General features: G+C 40.9%; 1 protein-coding gene and 1 long non-coding RNA gene across 5 annotated transcripts in view; one reads left to right on the forward strand and one right to left on the reverse strand.

Moving 5' to 3' along the window:
• Positions 1 to 21,881, forward strand: part of IFT81 (intraflagellar transport 81) — a 63,050-nt gene that overhangs the window by 32,099 nt on the left and 9,070 nt on the right. For 3 of the 4 annotated variants that reach the window (XM_034791057.1, XM_034791055.1, XM_034791053.1), the window contains 3 exons: positions 16,805 to 16,954; positions 18,599 to 18,727; positions 21,034 to 21,123. In XM_034791057.1, coding sequence (XP_034646948.1) covers positions 16,805 to 16,954; positions 18,599 to 18,727; positions 21,034 to 21,123 — 369 coding nt within the window. The remainder of the gene's footprint in view (positions 1 to 16,804; positions 16,955 to 18,598; positions 18,728 to 21,033; positions 21,124 to 21,881) is intronic. The other variant, XM_034791054.1, reaches the window with a different exon arrangement.
• On the reverse strand, positions 1,630 to 18,635 carry LOC117888041. The gene is made up of 4 exons (XR_004648250.1): positions 18,529 to 18,635; positions 16,217 to 16,360; positions 5,741 to 5,905; positions 1,630 to 2,597 (listed from the first exon to the last, which is right to left on the reverse strand). It is a non-coding gene; the product is annotated as an uncharacterized LOC117888041 (long non-coding RNA).

A 21,881-nucleotide genomic window follows, 5' to 3' on the forward strand; every position in this document is an offset into this window, starting at 1 on the left:
GACTCCAGTAGAATACTCATGTTAGCAAGACCTAAGAAAGTCTGTGTGGCAGACCGTGTACCCCAGCACCCCTTTCTGGCAGGGGTAGGTTGGGGTGCCGGCGCCTCACCACTCTAAGTCCTAACGTCCGCCTCTCTGTGGGCGGTCAGTGATGGCCTCTTGGCCTTTCTCCCTACTATCATCCCTATGTGGCGCGGTAGCGTGACCCAGCGGTCGGAGTCTATATAAACCCCCTTACTGGCAGGGTAACACGGCCTAGTGGCCAGAGTCCATATACACCCCCTTACGAGCAGGGTAGCGCAGCCTAGCGGCCAGAGTCCATATAAGATCCCTCACAGTTCGGTGGTGAGGGGGTAGGGGGACTCGAGCCTGCCCTTTCCACCGAGCCCCAACCCAGGGCCCTGGTAGTGGTAAGCTCTCCTTGCCCCTTGCTCGGCGGGGATCCACCTGCAACACGCCGAGCGTCAATGCGGTGCTAACGCTGTTTGTCTCTAGAGTTCCCCTGGGTCACTTCCTTCCGTGAATACCAGTTCATCTGTGGCGGGGGGTCCTCTGTCGGTGTCTCAGGTAGTGCCTCGGCTTGACTGACTCCCAGATCCTGGCTCGCAGGCCCTCCTTCTGCAGGAGCTAGTGGTGTGCGTCCTTCTCCTCCGGCGGTCAGCCCAAACTGAGCTGATCTGCAGGCTTTTATATCTGTTCTCTAGTTGGAGCAAGCCCAGCAGAGCTTCCGGGGTGTGGCTTCCTCTGCTAGGAAGGAAGGGTTAACCCCTGCTGTACCAGTGTGGAGTCGCTCTGCCCCATCACAGTCTGCAAGATCAAGGCTTTAGGCTGTCAGCTCTTTCCTGTCTTGTAAAGCACTAGACATATCTATGGTGCTATATTAGTAGTAGTAATAACAAAACCACTGGATTGGATTTCTCACCACCACCAGCTCTTTAGCCCCAGGGTCCAGCTTGTCAGAGTCTGACAGCTTTTTTTTAAATAAAATTTGGAAGCAGGCAATCTGTGCTTCATGACATCCCCACTATTCAGAAAGAAATGATTAATTACTCCGCAGCAGTTTTTCACAAAAGCAATATCCACAAACACTCCGTCTTATCTCCAGGAAAATACTGCATATCTATGTACTATACAGTAAATGAAAGAAACTTCATGTTGTGGCAACATCTGACAGGAACAATTTGTTTGTATCCAGGAATTAGACAGTCGGGTAATACTGTAAATCAGGGTGCTTTGTTTCAAGTACCAGAAAGACATTTGGTGACAAAATATTCAGGTTGCATGGCTGGGTCATAGCATGGAGCAAGGGATGTGGCCCAAGTTGGAAAAGCTGAAGAGAAGAGGAGAATCTTTGTACATAAGATGTGTTGCCCGTCTTCAGATATGCTCTTTTATTTTGCTTTTCATGTCTTCTTAAGTCTTCGTTTTAGGAGCCACTGCTATTTTGGAAAAAGTGTCTGCTCCCTTTTTTTTTTTTTTTTTTTTTTTTTTTTAATATACTTCCTGTTTTACAGAAAACACGTTTGGAGCAGACCCAAGGGAACACACACTATTTCTCAATCATGAATCACAATATAATACAATTTTTTTACAATTTTATTCTTTTTATTTATTATTAGTATTGCAGTAGTGCCTAAGAACCCCGATCCAGAACTGGGGTCCCATTGTGTTAGCTCTGTACAAACACACATTGAAAAGATGATCCTGACCCCAAGGAACTTGCAGTCTAAATTATGCCAAGACAGGACCAGTGGACAAGGCAAACAAATGTGGGGGAAGGAGAGGATTAGGCAGAAGTTATTGTACGTTAAGCAGAGATCTCAGCTCACCACTTGTCTAGCCAACCTTAAATACACCTTGGGATCTAAGATGATGTGCTCATAAATTTATATTGCCTGATTCACCAGTGTGTAACTCCATCTTTACGCCAGTGTGAATCTAAGGCTAAACTTGAGTAATGAAGTGGTGAATCAGACTTGCAGACTGTATTGTGATGTATATGTTCAGTGGGGACAGAGTTAGGTTTCTCAATCAACCTTAACTTTTGCACTTTCTAACAACTGAATGCTTACTTGTGCAAGCTTAATGTTTCAATAACATAGATTCTTCTTTGAGTAATGTCCCTGTGGGTGCTTCATTTCAGGTGAGCATGCGCCCTGCGACTTTGATCATAGATTTGTGGAAGCAGTGCCAGTTTGACCCGCACATGCGCCCTACATATTGTCATGGCCTATATTGAGGCTATATAGGGCTGCATGGGCAAACCTTCTCAACCACCTTCAGCCAGAGTTGGGAGTTTAATGTGTGCCTATTTGTGCTTTGCATTAGTAGTTAGTTCTTTAGTACAGTAGTATATTTAGTTAGTAACCTTATAGTTGTTGGCATGGTTGTTCGTGCTTTTCTTTTCTTAAAAATGTGTCTGAATAATTGTTTTAATTTTTCCCCTATTGGGGGGGAGGGTCCAAACAAATTTTTCTTCTGTCTGGGATGCTTCTTGTTTCAAGAAGCTGTCCCCCTTGGTGATGGCTGATGGGCATTCCCAGTACATACATTGTTTCGGAGACTCATATCCCCAGCACTTCTTTTAAGGGAAGAGCCTGTAAAAACAGGGAGATAAAGTATAGACTCTTAGTGATGGAGCAAGCCTTAAGATCAGCTGTAGACCCAGGTGCGGAGAGCCCCCTGTTGTACTGAGTCCCTCCCCTTCTGTTAATGCCCAATTGATGTAAAGATCATGATCACTGAGAGCTTCCAAAGTGAAGGCAGTGTTGAGAACCTGGTTTCCAACACTCTCCATGAGTGGGGTACCAATAACTGTACCAAGAGCTTCCCACTCAAAGATTAAGGAGAGGATCAGAGGAGCAGGACAGAGAGTTACTCCTCAAAGAAGATTCTGTCACCAGAGACCTCAGACCCCAAGAGAGGTGTTAGTGAGGCTCCGAGCTCGTAAGGTACCATAAAGCGCTCTAAGTCTTCAATTAAGTCCCATTCCTCATGGGTAAAGGGGCTCAGTACCAAAGACTTCTGTTGCCAAGAGAATGGCTTTAGTGGAATCCATAATACCCTGAGTACAGTGCTTCGGACAACAGCATCGGGAACATCATCAGTGCCTGTACCAAGTTCTGATGTGCTCCTGGTACCTCAGGAGTTCCACTACACTAAAGACCTCTTGGTACCAAGTGAGTCTGAGTCACCACTCCTTGTGACCTCCAGACACCTCTCGGTGCCAAGGTCTGCCTGGTCACCGACTGCTCATGTTTTTGCAAGACCTACCTCCTCCCCAACTTATAATATCCATGAAGAAGGATTGTCACCTCTGGTACAATGTGTGGAGGAGCATTCTGACTCAGATTTGGAACTTTCTATTGAAGGCTCTCTAATATACTCCAGGAGATGTTCCCCGATGCACTTGCAAGAAAGGCAGGATACCAGACACCTGCCTATTAACACTTGGGACAACCAACAAAGGATACCTCCCCACATGCTTTATAGTCCTCCTCATTGGCTTTACTGGGATCCATGGGCAGTATACCACCACCAATTTTGAGGGGCCCCGATTCAGTCCCATAAGGAACTTAGAAGGCCTCAGTACTGTCCATCCCTCCCCTCCACTCTCAGTCAGCAGGGGAGACTTTTGAGGAGCAAGATCAGACAAGGAGGTTACCTTTGCTTACAAGTATATCTTTGTCACCATCTGTTGAGGCACTAATGCCACCATTGCCATCATTAACTGATGACTTTTGGCAATTCCAGAACCTGATGAAGTTGGTTGCTGACACCCTGCAAATTCCCCTGAAAAAAGTCCAGAATTCCCATCACAAGCTCCTGGACAGATTGCCAATTAATTAAGGCCTTCTTGAGCCAGCCAAGACCATCTGGCAAACTCCAGAAATGCCCCCACCATCCCTCGCAAGCAGGACAATAAAAAATACTATATCCTGGACAGGGATTCTGAATTTTTATTTTCTCACCTAGAACCAAATTCTCTGGTCATGGATGCAGTGAATGAAAGGAGCAGGGAACACGCCCAAAAAGCTACCCCATGTATGGACCAGAAATGTCTGGACCTTTTGGGATGTAAAATCTACTTGTTGGCAATGTTATAGTTCAGGAGAGTCAATTACCAGGCACTAATGTCAAAATATGACTACCTGAACTATGAGAAGTTTAATGCTTTTATTGACCATTTGCCACAGGAACACTGGGAACAGTTTAGCAACATCATAAAGGAAGGTCAGCTCTTGGCAAAGACATCTCCGCAGGATTCAGTTGGTGCAGTGAACACTGCAGCTAGGTCTATTTCCACCACAGTAGTAATGAAATGAGCTTCCTGGCTTCAGTTGTCTGGTTGCTCCGGGAAGTACAATCAACTATGAAAGATTTACATGTAGAGGGCCACAAGCTCTTTGTAGACAACACAAACAACTCGCTTCATACACTAAAGGATCCCAGGGCAACACTTAAGTCTTTAGGGATATACACACCTACAATTAAGAGAAAATGTAGCAGGTCCCAGTTGGTGCCAAGATCCCATCTTGCTCAATTTTCAGCCTTACATAGGCCACCTTAGCTGGTGGTTCTGAAGTTAAAGTTTTCTAAAAAGAAGCCTGCAAGTACCGTGACTGCATCATCCAAGCCATCAACATCATCCAAACACCAGTTTTGATGGTTTGGTCAAGAGTCCAAACCACACAATAACCAGAATTTTCTCAGCTGCATGGCACAGCCTCTCCTTGCTCAATTTAGGCATCATCTCTCTCTATTCCATCAAACATGGGAGGCTGTAACATCAGCAAAATGGGTACTAGAGCCCATTATATCAGGTTATAATATCTGATTTACCTCCATCCCTTTTCCCCATCCCTGTTTAAGTACCCGTACCTCTCACAATCATCTACTGACACAGGAGATCTCATCATTCCTAAGACTAGGGACCAGAGTACCAGTTCTATTTCAACCAGGGGAAAAGGGTTCTACTCAAGATATTTTCTGATACCCAAGAAAAATGGGAATTGGAGGCCAGTACTAGATCTCAGACAATTGAACAAGCATCTTAAGACATCTGCAATTCAGGATGGTGTCCCTACCAGGTATAATTCCCTCCCTGAAATCCAGGGACTGGTTTGAGATCCTTGACCTCAAAGATGACTACTTCCATGTAGCTATTCATCCCTCTCACAAAAGATTTCTTCTTTTCACATTTGATCACAATTATTAGTAGTACCAGGTCCTACCCGTCATCCTGTCTTCCACCCCAACGGAGTTCTCAAAAATCATGGCTGTTGTAGCTGCGTACCTCCGTCATCTAGGAATAACGGTCTTTCTCTACCTCAATGACTGGCTCCTCAAAGGTCGGTCTTATCAGGAGGTGAGGTTGGCTGTTCAAACAACAACTTCGCTATTTCGAAGTCTAGGCCTATAGATAAATCTTAAAATCAATCTTGATTCCTACACAGCGAATACTGTTTATAGGAGTGTTTCTGGATTTGATAAAGGACAGAACTTACCTCCCTCCTGACAGGTTCCTTGTTCTAAAGAACCTTATCCAAAGAATGCAGCTCAGGCCTGCCAAGGACATGTCTGCAACTGCTGGGACACATAGCAGCTTGCGTTTTTGTGACACAAAATGCTAGGTTGCATCTTCGATGTCTTCAGGGGTGGCTCACGACAGTTGTGTACCCAGCAAACACAATCTGAACAAACAGATGTCTGTACCCAGCTGAGTCCTTCAGGCACTCACCTAGTAGAAGAATCCTTCCAATGTTTGTGCAGGAGTCCCATTCAGCCACAATCCTCCTATGGTCATGTTAACATCAGACACTTCCCTCTTGGGATAGGCAGCATATTTGAGTCCTCACACAGTCCAAGGCAAATGCTCACAACAGGACAACACATGCACACCAATCTGTTGGAGTTAAGAGCAGTCAGAAATGCTTGTCTTTTCTCTTTCTTCCCCTACTCAAAAACAAGCCCATCAAGATCATGACAGACAACATAACTTGCATGTATTATATGACTCATCATGGTGGAGCATGTTCACCCTTGCTCCTTACCGAAGCGATAAAGTGTTGGAATTTATTCATAGCCTGCCAAATAGTCATCTCAGCTTCTTACCTCATGAGTTTACAAAACACCATGGACAGACAACCTCAGCAGACATTTCTCCCTAAATTACGAATGGGATTTGGCCTCTTGAATCCTCAGCAAAATATTCCTAGCTTGGGGATTTCCAGAGGTTAACCTTTTAGCCATGGCAGCCAACACAAAGGGCAGGAAATTCTGTTCTAAACGGGGACTCGATCCCCAATCTCTAGAAGTTGCTTTCTTCATTGCATGCATATCCTCTAGCGCCACTGCTTTAAAAGTCCTCATCAAGATCAAGCAGGACCAAGCCAAGCTCATTTTGATTGCACCAGTTTTGCCAAGACAGGTTTGGTTTCCTTACCTCATCAAACACAACCCTTGCCCTCCATGGTGGCTCCTGAGCAATCTTTGACTGTTGTCTCAGGATGCAAGTCAAACACTTCACACCACTCTGAATGTTCTGCAACTACAAACATGGTTTCTCAATGGTTCTCAGGATTAAGAGGTGGCCTGTGTTCGTCGGGAGTACAAAATGTACTTTTAACTAGCAGAAAGGAATCTACAAGATACACTTATTTTCAGAAATGGAGATATCATCATCTCTGGTGTAACCGGCACCACCTTACACCTGCCCACTTGTCTTTTTCCACAGTCCTGGATTACTTCTTGGAGTTGGAAATGTCAGGGCTTTTTGTGAGTTCTGTCGAGGTACATTTAGTGCAATAACAGCTTTCCACATGCCAGTACAAGGTTTCTTGATGTTCACTCATCCAATCACAACGAGATTCCTGAAAAGCCTTATGACTTTTTTTCTGCAGCTTAGAACCCCTATGCCACTTTGGGATCTCAACTTTGTTCTTAACCAGCTCACCTTTTTGATGGCCATCACTTCTGCTCAAAGGGTTGGGGAAATAGGGAGTCTAATGGCAGGCTCTCCATTTATTGTGTTCTCCAAGGAGAAGGTACCATTATGACCCCACCCAAAATTTTTACCTAAGGTTTCTTCTGAGTTTCACATTAACCAAACTATTCACCTTCCAGTTTTCTTTCCTAAGCTACAACAATTTACACAGGAATCTACCTTGTATACGCTAGATGTTAAGAGCCCATCAGCCTTTTACTTGGACAGAATTAGGCCGTTCTGGAAGACTCCTAGACTCTTTGTTTCTATTGCAAATAAATCTAGTGGATTCTTTATCTTCACTCAGAGACTTTCTGAATGGATCTCGGGATGCATTATTGCCTGTTCATGGGTTCTGCTGAGGTTCTACCTCCCCAACAGATGACTGGACATTCTACTAAATCACAGTCTGCATCTGTGGCCATACTCAAGGACATTTTAGTTGCTGAAATCTGCAACGCTGCAACATGATTGTTGGTGCATTTGTTTTCCACCCATTATGATTCATACTGCAAGATCAGATGCTGCAGTAGGCGATATATTTATTCTGTGATGGACTCTTCCAAAACTTGACCTCCTTAAGAGGTTATTGCTTGGGATTCACCTGAAGTGCAGCACCCACAGGGACACTAGAAGAAGAAGGAGAGGTTCCTTACCTTGTGCAATAACTGGAGTTCTTCAAGACGTGTGTCCCTGTGGGTGCTTCATTACCCGCCCTCCTCCCCTTTGCTTCTGCGTTTCCTCTGTGGGACTTTGCGGTAGAGAGGGAACTGAGGGTGGTTTGCCCGCACAGCCCTATATACCTCAGTATGGGGCACAAGGATATATAGGGCACATGCATGGGCCAAATGGGCACTGCTATGAAAAATCTCCTATCAAAGGCACATGATGCATGCGCATCTGAAGTGGAGTGCCCACAGGGAAATACATCTCCACCTCTCCATTTTGTATTTGTACATGATTTTTAAAGGGGTTAAATGCAGTCTTAATGATGAGGCTAGCTATTAACACAACTATCTTCTTCCCAAGTCCTATAATAAAATCAACATGTTCTTTTTCTCTTATACTTAGGCATTAATGTCTGTGATCTTACATCTTTAATAATTTATTATCAAATTGCTCTCTCTAGTGCTGCTGTATCCCCTTATGGCATGGCACTCGCTGCATTTGGCATTCAAATTAATATCTTCTTTGCCTGGATTCTCAGACCAGCAATTGTATCTCCAGTTGAGGTCTTCTTAGCTCTTCATCCACTGAAAGGTCAATCCTGGCTTATGTTTTTGGGAGCTAGTGTTTTGCCTTCTCGTCTAATCGTGAAAAGGAACATGCAGTTTTCCAGTCATAACTAGTTCAAGAAGTTGCACAACCAGATGGAATTTACAGGCAACAGCAGGCAGTGACCAATTCATTCGATACCAAACTACAAAATGCAAGAGCTAAATTGTCTGTCTGCTGCAGAGATTGTGAAATCTTTTAAGTACTTCAAACAGAAGTACAATGAACATAGGGGCAAAGCTGGCAAGCTGTTAGCTGCAGCTGTCAGATCCTGAAAATTAGGGAATCAAATTTTGACACTTAGAAGGGTAGATGGTTCAATTACAAGTGATCCTAGGTAAACCTGTGATATTTTTAGCTCTTTTCACAGCACATCGTACTTTTCAGAGTTCAACGTAGGACCCCAGGAGCCTAGACTTTCCCAGGGTATCAGAATTAAATAGGATCAAAGCTAGGTTCACCCATAGTGGATGAAGTCGAAAAGAACATGTTGTTGAGAATGTAGCCTAGGACATCCCATGGATTTTTAAACATGTAGTTGAGTTAAGCAACTTGCTTGGTTGGTGAGTTATTTTTACATACAAATCTCTCTCTCTCTCTCTCAAGGAGAAATATTTTGTTTGCAAATATCAGGGGAAGAAAAGAGGCCTTTGACTGTAGATCAATCTGCCCCAAAAGTGTCCTAGTCAGTGTGAGTCCATCAAAAAACAAACTTCTGTTAGCAATACCAGATAGATAACTTTAAAAGTGTGGTCATCAAGGAGCTGGCAGTTTAGGCGTTAATGAGTTTAAGCAGGGACCTGGGATATATTTTCCCCACCATTATGCAACCATCTTTTTCTCTTAACTACCAAGTGAAATATTGGAGAAAGGTTTTAATCCTTTCTGTCAAAGGTTCTATAAATAAATTAAACAGGGGGAATGGATGTTATGGGCAATCCCACTGTGAGTACAAAGACAGCAAGTCTATAGAATTGTTACTGAAGCCCAAAGCTCTTGCTGTAAGACATTAACCACCACCAAAACCAAATGTATGTTTTGAGTCAGACTTAAAATACGACTTCACACAACTGAATGTTCTTTCAACACCTACAGGCATGAATAAAGCATTAATCTTATTGATCTCCATGTTTTCAGTGATAACTGGAAACACTCTTTCATTAAATATATTTGGATTGGTACAAATTATTAGTAATGGCTGCCGTAATATCCCTTCCTGCCCAGCAGCAAGCATCTTAGAAGAAACCTGCTAGTCAACATTAATGAAGAACTTCTGTAATTGGTCTGTCTGATGAGCAGACTGTAGGATAATTTTCCTTTTACTATACCAAAATAATTGGCTTCTCTCTAAAAGTTTGTCCTAAGTATATGAGTCATTAGTTATATGTAAAAATATCTATACTGGCTCAAACACAGAGATCTCATAAAAGATTATTGAAAACCTGTCATGCCCAGGAACTTTCCCTGACTGAATTTTAATTGCTTGCAAGGCCTTTATCATGTTAATTGGTCTGGCTAGAAAATTAACCATCTGCTCCTTGATTCTCAGTACACCGATTTGGCTAAGATTTTCTATGGCTGGTGTATTGTGACAATGATAATGTCCCAGGATTAACAAAACTGCTTGTTCAGAATCTGCATTCAATTCTTAATTTCAGAAGGAAAAGTCCGTTTTTAGGGTTTAGACTGACCTAATATTATCCAGGTGTTCTTAATTATTAATAATTTAGTTGGTTTTCGATACCTTGACATAACTGCTGCTAAAATCTTTTCTTAACATTTAATACCTTGTTTTCTACATTGAGTTTATGCAAAAAGGAATATTTTTAATATGATGCATCTAAAATGATATCCCCACATGATACCACATTCAGTGATTGCCACAAAAGTAAGGGATTGATTTGTGGATTTATTTCACCCTACCCCATAACCCCCCAAAAAACTAGCCTCTCCTTTCATCTTTTCAATGTTTGCTGTTGTTAATCCTGGAGTAAGGAGTTTGTGACATCTCCATTCTTTTGTTCTTTTTCCTGTTTATATGATAGAGGATACCCAAATAAACTAGTGCCTGGCTACATCTGAAAGGTTTTTATCTAGTAAATCTTTAAATATTAATAAATAGTAAGCCAATGGCAGTATTAATGATAAAGTAGAAAATAAAATTCTTAACCCTGATAAGCGACCAACTTCTGCTCTGATTTACATCATTTCCTACTTCACTGGAACTGCCCAGGGTAAATCAATACAGAATATGTCCCATCATGTTTATAAATTCATAATCCCAAGCACTCAAACATCATGGGATCGGCTTAAAAATAATGAGATTTTTAAAATAAATATTTTGGATTGTCTTTTGTTGTTGTTTTTTCCTGCTGGATTTTTGGGCCTTTAGGGTTATCAGGCTTTTCTCTGCAACTATAATGGCTAGAAACTTATAACATGACTCCACAAGCAGGATCTTAAAGAAAAACACCAAATATTGTGAGTTGTTTAAACTATGATTGACACTTTTTGGTTATTGAAAGAAATATAGAAGAAAACCTGAACTAACATAAATCAGAATTATGCTGCTTGCGAAGGGCTCAATCTTGCAGAGCACTTCAGTATATTCGTAGCTGTAAGTATGTTAGTACTGCCGTTGAAGTCAATGGAACTACTTGTGCTTAAAGTTAAGAATGTACTTGTGTTTGCAAGATTGGGGCCAGAATGTGGAGAACTTTGCAGGATCAAGCCCTAAACTGTGTATAGTACATATAATGGACATAGTTTATAGAGGATTAGAGTATATTGTATGCCCGTGTTCTTTCATTTGGGAAAGCATTACGAAAAGAGAGGAAGCAAAGAAATAGGAGGGAATGAAGATCACCATTTATGTTCCTAAGAATATAGTTCTTTAAAAACAAAGACTTCGAAATGTTGTCTGTTCGTTTATGATACACTGCCCTTCCCAGGACTGCTTTGATTGTGTCAAATATCCCAAATACACTGACAATTGTGAGAGGTGCTAGGTCAAAAGCCAAGTGACGTAACCATATGAAGGGAATATGTTACTTAAGTATTACTTTTAAGGAAAGATGGTCTTGTGGTTAAAGAGTAGGACTGAGAGTTAGGAAATGTAGGTTTGGGCTCCAGTTCAACAAAGCAGTAAGCATGTGCTTAACACGCTGACGTGCTTTGCTGAATGAGCAGATAAATTCAAAGGTGTCCCACAGATTTCCTGTATGCTCTTGTGAAAGTCAATTTAATAGCTCGGACTCAGTTTCCCCATCTGTAAAATGATAATACTTATCCATCTCACAAGGGTGTTGTGAGACTTAATACATTAATATTTCTAAAGTGCCTTTAGATAATAATATGGAAGTCAACAGAGCAGGGGTAAGTGATAGTGTTGGTGGTGGATCTTTAAATAAAATGTGAGGGTTCCACAGCTAATCTGTCCTGGGATTCTAGGTACCCATATGCCTCAGAACGATGAGTTCTGGTCAAAGTCCGACTTTTATTCAATCCATTTTATAGCATAGCTACCAGGCTTTTATATTACATCCACCCATATAAATAATCAAGTGGAAAAGCATAATTTTTCTTTGCTTACATTCAGAGTTTCTGTACTCAGGGGGCCTCTGACTTGGCTAGCAAGCAACGGTCAGAAGGCTGGTTTGTTTACTTTAAATGTTACCTCAGCGCCAGCAAATGGTTCTTGTCCAGTCATTTGATCTTTGAAGCTTAAATAACTATTAATGTTAAGTTGCTTGAAAACGGAAAGCTCACTAGAGGACAAATGTCTTTGAAATGATACTTTACTTCGGGAAATAATAGATCCATAGGAATGCTCTAAATGGATTATGCTGAGCTTCTATGCAGGAAACAGATGACCTGATCTATGAGTAGATTGCTGGAAAATGGACTCCTTTCTATTCCTGCTTGCTGGCTGAGTGATCTTGGCAAGCCACTTCACCTCTGTGTGTCTCAGTTTCCCCATCTGTAAAATGGGGATAATGATACTGACCTCCTTTGTAAAGTGCTTAGAGATCTACCAATGAAATGTGCTATATAAGAGTGAGGTGTATAATTTGAAAGCGATTTGGCTAAATGTAGCTAATCCTTTTCTTATTTAAAGGCTTCTTACCAGAGTAAAATGTAATATTTTATTAAAAGCTTTAAGGGCCTGATTCCCCCCCACACACACACAGCTAAAGATGAGTTGCAGGGCACTGCAGATGCTAAGCATGTCTGCAAATAATCATAGAATCACAGAACCAGAAGTGACCTTGAGAGGTCATCTAGTCCTGCCCCTGTACTTGTGGCAGGACTAATTATCTAGACCATTCCTGACAGGTGTTTGTCTAACCTGCTCTTAAAAATCTCCAATGATGGAGATTCCACCACCTCCCTAGGCAATTTATTCCAGTGCTTAACCACCCTGACAGTTAGGAAGTTTTTCCTTATGTCCAACCTACACTTCCCTTGCTGAAATTTAAGCCCATTGCTTCTTGTCCTATACTCAGAGGTTAAGAAAAAAAAAATTTCTTTCTCCTCCTTGTAACAACCTTTTACATACTTGAAATGCCCTAGTATGCTTTCACACATTTGAAAGGATTGGTAATTTGCAATTAGACTAGTCATAAATTCCCTGATTTGGGGGATCTCTTGGTTTGATTCATGCTGCTGGGCTAGGGGGCACCTGGGTTGCCACAGATCTGGTAAGTCTGCCATGAGCTCATTTCCAGATAGATTTAAATGGAGTTGCACCTGCTGACCTAGCACTGAATTTGGCCCTGGATTTAGGAGGGCTTTCAAATCTGTGTTACATTTGGAGAAGACTAAGTCTGTAGAAATTCTGCCAGGCTATTTGATTCATTATCTACAGAACATTGTCATCTTGCTACTATTGCTTATATCTTGTTTTACAGTTTCATGTAACTAGAATAATGTAAAAACCAAAATATGCATTTATAAACCAGGAGATCGCACTATATTAGAGCCAGATTTGCTTGTCCTAAAATGGATGGAGTTGCAACCCTGTCCACATGTTCCTATCTGAAGGTTTCGTCAATTTGGGGGGGGTTGGATGGTTGCTTATTATATGGCCCAGACTCAGTCCGCTAATAATAGAACATCTGTGGAATCAGTTATTTAATCAACAGGGTCCTTTGGTTTCCATTATTAAGTAGATTGTGTTTGGCAAAATACTGAATATGCAAATACTGTGTCTGCCACACAGGCTATTTTCAAGACCTTAAAAGTAGTTATGGAAGTGAGGAGAATAATAGCTTGCTTTCAACCCTGGGGTAAACTGACAGAAAATCATTCAGATCTGACAGCTGTCTATAGTCACATGTGAAAAAAGTTTCTTCTCTTACATAATTCTTGCCTATATCCTGCTGTCCAAATGAAATATCACTGGAACTGCTCCATCAAGAGAGAAGAGGGCAATCCATGTTATGTGTTTTGTTATATTGGTTTGTGTTAGTTGGAATCATGTCTGATTATTTTGTAACAAAGTATCTTCTGTAATAGCTTGAAAACCACAAAAGTCAGTGTTTGCACAAGCTATAAAACATTTTTTTCTAGTCTGTATAAATTGAAAGGATGTGTTTCTTTTGCTAATTAATGGGCTAGTTAAACTTGCAACAACAACATTACAATTGTACTGAGGTCTTTATTGTAACAAAACTGCTGCTTTACTGTTAGTGCTATGACTTTTGTGACCTTGTCCTAGGTAAAACACACAATGTAAAATGGTATTCTAAAGCCACACATAGTCCAATCTGCATAGAGCACATTGAGTAATTTGTGGGTTTGTTCTTTCACGAAAAACGTTTATAGCTTTTGTCTTTAAAAATAGTTCTGTAGCATAGCAAGATAGAAAAAGCTTTGGCCTAGATATTGCACAGGATGGCAGATGAACAGGGTGGATTTCATTTTGGGCATTTTGCCCAGGACACTTTTTATAGAACATAGTTACTCTAAGGGTTCTTAGGCTGTAGTCACATCAGTTTTATGCATTATTCTTCAACAGGGAAATTCGCTCACAAGCTAGGTACTTTCATGCATCTTAATTTTTATAGTTTAAAATTGTATCTGTGGTACTAGGACTGCTGATATTTTCTTGTGATTCTTTGTTAGTAGAATGCACTAATTCTACAATAATGACTTTATCCCAGCTGAACATTTTGAAACCTGTTTTACACTAAATTATCACAGCGTATTTTATTTGTTTTGAATTCCATGCTCTCCATCTGTGGATCTAAAAGCACTTTACAAATATCAATGATTTTTGCCTCATAACATCCCTGTGAAGGGTATCAATAAGAGCTAACCTCATTTTATAAATGGGAAAACTTAGAGATAAGAGAATGTAATCATACATATAAAAAAAAAAAGTTAGTAATTCAAAGAGCCTCAGTTCTTCTGCGTTCAGCTTAAGAGATACCTATGGCCTGATTTTTCAGGGGTATATCAAGTTGAACATGTAAGAATTGAGAGACAGATTAAGTAAATGTGATGATCTGTAAGGCTCTGGATTATTATGCTTTACTTTTTAATAAGCAAAAATTGAACTCCTGTTCGCTAATTCTAGCTGTGTGCATTTTATGCTAGTTCTATGTATGACAGTCCTTCAGCTGGGTACATGGAGTGAAGAGTTGACATTAAAAGAGATCAAACGTTAAAAGAGATCAGTATTTTAACTACTTACAACCAGTACTTAAATTAAGAGTCTTTTCCCTATGGCCCGTCTCAATTTCTCTTTGCATTTTTCTGCCCTTTCCCATTATAACTGAGAACTCCATGAGTTCAAGCTCAGAAGGGACCACCAGTCTGACCTCCTGTATGTCACAAGCCACCACCAGCACTGCACATTATCCCAACAACCAAAATCAGACCAAAGTATTACAGCCCTCAGGAGATTAGACAATTATGTGCCACAGGCAGAGAATAGGAGGCACCAACCGAAGTGCACCAGTGCTCGAGGCCCCTGCAATGGCAGGGAAATAATTAAATGAGACATACCCAGACAATTGTGGCAAGTGACCTGCACCCCACGCTGCCGTGGAAGATGAAAAACCCCCAAGGTCACTGCCAAACTGACCTGGGGGAAATTCCTTCCCAATGCCACATATGGCGATCAGTTAGACCTTGAGCTTGTGAGCAAGAACCAGCCAGCCAAGCACCTGAGAGATAGAATGCTTGGTGCCATAAGTGCCGACTCCATGAGAGAAATCAGCGGGTGCTCTGCACCCACCAGTAGCCAAGCTCCCTCCATCTCACCACCTTGTCCACCCACTCCAAGTGTGCCGCGTCCCCACTCCTCCCCCTCCCTCCCAGTGCTACCAGCCTGCCCGCTGCCTAACAGCTGTTTGGCGGCACTTAGGACTTTCTGGGAGGGAGGGGGAGGAGCAGAGATACAGTGCACTCAGGGGAGGAGGCAGAGAAGAGGCAAGGTAGGGGTGGGGACTTGAGGGAAAGGGGTGGAATGGGGGCGGGAAGTGGGCAGGGCTGGGGTGTGAAAAGGCGGGGTGGGGCGGGGACTTTTGGGAAGTGGTGGAATGAGGGTGGGACAAGGGTGGTGCAGGGGTGGGGCGGGGGAGGGGTGTCGAGCACCCACCGGGCAGAGGGGAAGTCGGCGCCTATGCTTGGTGCCACCTCAGAGCCTTGGTTAACCCCGTACAATGTCCCATTTCCAGATGTGGCCATCCTTGATACTTCAGAGAGAGTATTTTTTTTTAAATACTCTGTAGAATACAGGGGGGGGGGGGGGGGGGAATCCATTCCTGACCCCTGCAGGTGACTCGCTGAAACCCTGAAGCATGAGCTTTAGGATCATAGGAGTCTGTAATTCCTGTGTGTTCACTGGTTAAATTCGGGGGGAAAAAATAGAACACTTAATTAAAAAAAAATGTAATTGCCATGGTGACGTGAATCAGAGGTAACTGGAACATTAATGATAATACTTACCACTGCCTTTCATCTTAGGAGAAGAAAGGCAATCTTGTGGCTCAAGCCCATGAATAGATATTGGGAGACCTGAGTTCTACTCCCAGACTGCCACAAATGTCTTGTCACTTTGAGCAAGTCATCTCTCTGTGTCTCAGTTTCCATCTGTAAAGTGGGAATAATAATGATTATCTACTTCACAAGGATGTAGTTCAGTTCTGTAAAGCTCTTTGATGTTCTTGGATGAAAGGCATTCTCATGTAAGTGCAAAGTACTATTATATTAACTTTATTATTATCCAAGGGTCTACAAAAATTTTCAAACATCAGTTAGCCATTCTAGCCCCCCAGTGGGGCAAGTAAGTAGAAATGAATGATTTCCAAGTTCCAAATGGCTAAACAGAGGTATAGAGAGATGGAACGGACTTTTCTGATGTCTCATGGTGAGTGATTGGCAGAACTGAAAATAGAACCTGGGAGTCCTGATTTCCAGTTCTCTGCTAAATGCTATCTAAACAGGAGAGTTTATTGTATACAGTTACAAAGAGTGGTAAGGCCATTTTTTTCATTCAAATTAAATTACAAATATCCCTGTTATGTCTCATTTCAGTTTAAACGATATGTTAATAAACTTCGAAGCAAGAACACATTTTATAAAAAGAAGCGTCAAGAAATAGCAGAAATTACAGCCGAGTACGGTATCCTACAGCGAACAGAAGAACTCCTAAAACAACGTCATGAGGCTATTCAGCAACAGTTGGTAAGGCAAAATTCTCCCACTCCCATACAGGCTAGCCGCTACCACAGCGATAACCATCAATACAATGATATGGACATAATTGGTTTGGAATTTTTTAATGTGTTTTAATCTTTAAAGCTCTCTTACTATTATTAGCTAAACACTGATAAAGCGTGCTTGGTATAGGAATTGTTTTAATCTGCCAGTTATACTCAGCTATCATATTTCATGACTAGAAATAGTTTCTTATGGACAGTAGTACAAGCTCTACTTTTTTTTTTCTTGAGTCTGATGGGCCTAATCCTGCACTCAAGTGAAATCATTGGCAAACATTTTATTGACTTCAACAGAAGTGGGACTAGGTCCTTAATTAGTGGAAGGTAAGCTTTAGTATATTTTGAGGGCTTTAAAATTAATTCATCAACAATAAGGTACAGATACAAGCTGTCAGGGATACTGGAATAGTATTTAAAAACAGCAACAACAACCAAGCATTAAGAAGCAAATGTACTTCACAGTGGTTCCTGAAGTAAGTTAGAGAATATGTATTACTCAGAAATTGAAAACTAGCCAAACTCGGCTTCTACCACTAAACAACAAGAAAAGGATTTCCCACACCAATCAAGGGCAACTGAATATGCATGAGTACAGAATACAAGTCTCCAGGGAATAGACATCCATTCTAATTGCACTAGAATTTTATGGCAAGATAGATAATGTACATTAGTTATCCTGCAGTAAAAAACACACCTGTTTTGGCAATGAAGGCAAAGCCTATATCTAATGCCATACAGCTATTAAACCCCATAAAATGCTCCACACCAAAGTGGCTGTAGATATTATAAGATTAATGTTTTTAAAACCACTAGAGTTGAATGGGGTTTTTGTAAGACTGATCCATTTGGAGTTGGTATATGTGTGTCACTTTTAGAGAATTAATGCCCTGCATACTAGTCTACCATGACTGCTTGAGTAGTCGCTCAACATTCTGTGTTAAGTTACATTTCTTTGCATATTTAATGATCAAATACTGTAACTACTGTGTGAATGAAAAGGTAAAGTTTTGTTAGACTGAGAATGGAATACAAAATAGTTAAGAGAATAATTTCTCTACTGTATTACATCCCAAATATTTTGAAGAAATGTATGGGAAAAATAGCTTTATATATTGAGGCATTACCTTAAGCTATTTTCTTCTATTAAAAAACACGATTGGAGAATACAGTTACAAAACAGTTCAGAAATATTGTATTCTGTTCTCGTTTACAAAGGAGTTTTTTTTATAGAATTAGCTATATTTACTACAGATTACATCCTCCAAAATAGACATCCCTCTTTTTATATATTTGTTTGCTGCATAGAAGATCTGATCCAAAACCCACTGAAGTCAATGGGAAACGTTCTTTTGACCTCAGTTGGCTTTGAATTAGCCCCAGATAGAGGTCTTGCAGAAAGTAGTTGTTAACCTACCATTTGAACAGAATGGCAGATACTTTAGTTAGCTCTCATGGCAGTCATAGAGTTTCATCACTCTTAAAATAAACTGATTCCAGCACTTAGCTTCACTTTCAGCGTTCTTGCAACGTTTCACTTACATTAGAGAACTCACTCCATGGTCTGCCAGCACCTGTCCTCACATTTTGTATTTGTTTCCTATGTCCACAGCAAGCTATTGAGGACAAGAAGGGTATCTCTGGATACAGTTACACACAGGAGGAGTTGGAGAGAGTATCTGCAGCAAAGAGCGAGATGGATGAAATGAAGGGACGAACATTAGATAACATGTCTGAAATGGTGATTTTGCCTAATTTAACTATTGTATTTCTGCAAGCTGGATGTTTAATTTTAGAAAAAATAAAATCAGGATTAACATTTCTGGCTCAGGTTTTAAAATAGAATGCAATGTATGTTTGTAGAAGTACATTTTGCAAATACTTTTGGGCAATGTACAGCTACAAAGGTGACCTGGAAGAGATTTAGTAAAATTGGGCGTGTGCCCCTTTTTGATGTACAAAGACTGGCTTTTTAAAAAGCATGCGTACGTGGGCAATGTTTTCTGATCGTTTTTCCTTTAGAAATATCAGGGGTATCAAGTCTAGGCTTCCTTGGTTTGACATTTTTGTGATTTCAGGCATTGTCTATTGTTAGTATTGGCACCTTAATTTAAAACATGGAATGGGATTGAAATTTAACAAAGACTCCCTTTTCCAAAATGTGATTTAATCACTGGAAGTATATAGTTGTTGTTAAACTCAAAACATAATGAGTTTTAAACAGCCTGATTAATCCCTTCCCCCTCTCAATTGCTCAACTTTCAACTGTCATGAATCTTATGATCTCATCATTTAACTCATCAAGGCAAGACAGGACTTGAATTTCTAATGAAAAAATCACACAGAAAAAATATTTATTTAAAAGCTTCTCAAGCCTTCTTTATTTATACATAGTAAAGAAACAACAAAAAAGGGCATAGGTTGTTCTTTTACACTTTGCAGGTCCCTTTTTAAACTGACTGGTGAAAATAAAACAGCATTCTTCTCAGCCAGGAGGCTGGATATGATTTGAACAGTTGGGCAGCGTCATTTCATTATTTCAAAATATTTCTAGTTTTCAAAGTGTTTTACAATCATTTCTAAAGCAATTATAAATGTACTTGCAAAAATCTCATTGTTGCTGAACCAGTAATAGGAAGCCCCGGAGCAGGAGGGATTTCCTGCTCTGGAATGTCCCGTCAGAGGAACATTGAGTACTCAGATTGATTTCTATATATTTTTATCAGGGGAAGCCCCAGCCTGTCTGCACATTTGCAGAAAATATAACGTTAGAATCCAGGAGAGAGACTACCTACCTGGTCGGTGTCTAACCAATTTAAAATTAGAAGAAGGACTAGGGATTGGATTGGAATTAGATTGATGGAAAGCAAGAGGATCACACAAGTTTCTTGGGAAGCAAGAGATTGCCATAAGTTAAATAAGGTTTGAACCTCATAAATGTTTGAGGTTCTCCTATCTTTACTGCACAGATTGGTTCCTCTTTATAACACTTCGTTGTAAAGCTATCCCTATTAAAAGGTTTTTGTACTCTAGATTACAATTTGTATTGGTCCTAACACAACTTCCATTGAAGTGAGTTCATCCATTAAGTTCAGTGGGCGTTGGATTGGATCCTGTGTTCATGGAAATGCTCCCTCTTTATTACACGCTGTACAAAATACCCGGTTTTCAGAAACAGTCTTGGGGCAGGGCTATATTAGAAGCGCTACATGGGCATAGCTGCGCTGCTGTAGTGCGTCTGGTGAAGACGCTCTCTGTCAATGGAAGAGCACTCTCCTGTCAGCATAATTACTCCACTTCCAGGAGAGGCGGAAGCTAAGTCGGCAGGAGAGCGTCTCGCGCTGGTGTGGACAGTGCTTGGGTCGCTGTGATTTGCATCGCTCACAGGGGGTGTCTTTTTCACACCCCTGAGCGATGTAAGTTAAATCGACTTACGTGGTAGTGTAGACCTGCCCTTGGAGAGAGAGGACGAAATTTGGTGTAAATAGGTGTAATTTTGTATCTATCCTGATGAAGAACATTATAAAATATCAGTAGAAGATTTGATACTCTTATTTAAAATATATATTTATTCGTAGCTATTTTCTTTTTGTCCACCTTATAGATCAGTAAATGCAAGTAATGTTCGAAGCTGATTAGAACTTTTTCCATTTTTTCGGTTCTTGTCAGGGTTTGACAGGCCATATACCTGAGCTAAAAAGGTTCAGAGACCTTTATTCACAATAACTTCCAGTGTAAGCAAGGCATTAGGTTGCATAATCAGCAGGATAGAATTCATCTATATACAGAATAAACAGGCAATTCAAACCATGAGAGCAGAGCTGAAGTAGATTGTGATGGTACCCCAATTATAAAATGTACTATGTTTCCTAATTATCGTTTCCTATCATTTGTTTTACGTAATATATCATTCAGTTCCCTTTCTTCACATCTCATACCTGTTTTCTCCCCATATCTTTCCCTTCCTTTTCTTTGCCCTCCCATTCTTAATACTCTCACTGTTTTACTAATCGCATATTCAGGTAATGCCTTTTCTTCATATATCAGGTAAAAAAACTGAATGCTATGGTGGCAGATAAGAAGTCAAGCTTAGCTCCAATTATCAAAGAATTGAGACAGTTGCGGCAGAACTGTCAGGTTAGTAAAAACGTTTAGGAATATATTGTGTAATAGACGTTCGTGAACTGTCTGTGCAGTGGGACAAATTTTCAGAAATCACCTCTAAATTATGCTTTGCAGTTTTGCCCATGAAATCAGGGGCACATCTGCGACCTGCTTTACTCCAGATTTATACCAATATAACTGTGTTTGGTTTCAGTAGCGTTACAGCAGCATAAAACTGGTATCACAAGTGGCGAATCAGGTCTGTAGATAAGTCTGTCTGTAAACTGCCATTCAGAAGTCTGTGTCCAAAACTGATTGCATGTGCAGATTTAGAGGCTGAGTTGAGGCCCCTATGAAAATGTAAGGCAATATGCATGTTACTTAAGTTTTATTCTTAGTTGTTGGAATCCAAAGAGCTAGATCCTGTGGTGGTACAAGTCCATACTGTCTTGTGGACACAGGTGCTGGAGGTGCTGCAGCACCCCTGGCTTGAAGTGGTTTCCATCAGATACAGGGTTTACAGTTTGGTTCAATGGCTCTCAGCACCCCACTATACACATTGTTCCAGCCCCCCTGCTTGTGGATTTAAACAATTTAATTATAAACCTTGGGGATTCCCCCCGCCCCCCAGAAAATAGAATGATTTTAATGACAAATAACACTGTCATGTTAGTTACATGAGAGCCTCCTTACAGCTGTATGGAAGGCAAACCCAATTTACATGATTATACATGATTTACAAACCTCTTTTACCTAGTACGAGACCACAGTCAACTTGGAGGAAAGCTGGA

The sequence above is a fragment of the Trachemys scripta genome, chromosome 15 (assembly GCF_013100865.1).
Source record: "Trachemys scripta elegans isolate TJP31775 chromosome 15, CAS_Tse_1.0, whole genome shotgun sequence".
NCBI classification, from domain to species: Eukaryota; Metazoa; Chordata; order Testudines; family Emydidae; genus Trachemys; species Trachemys scripta.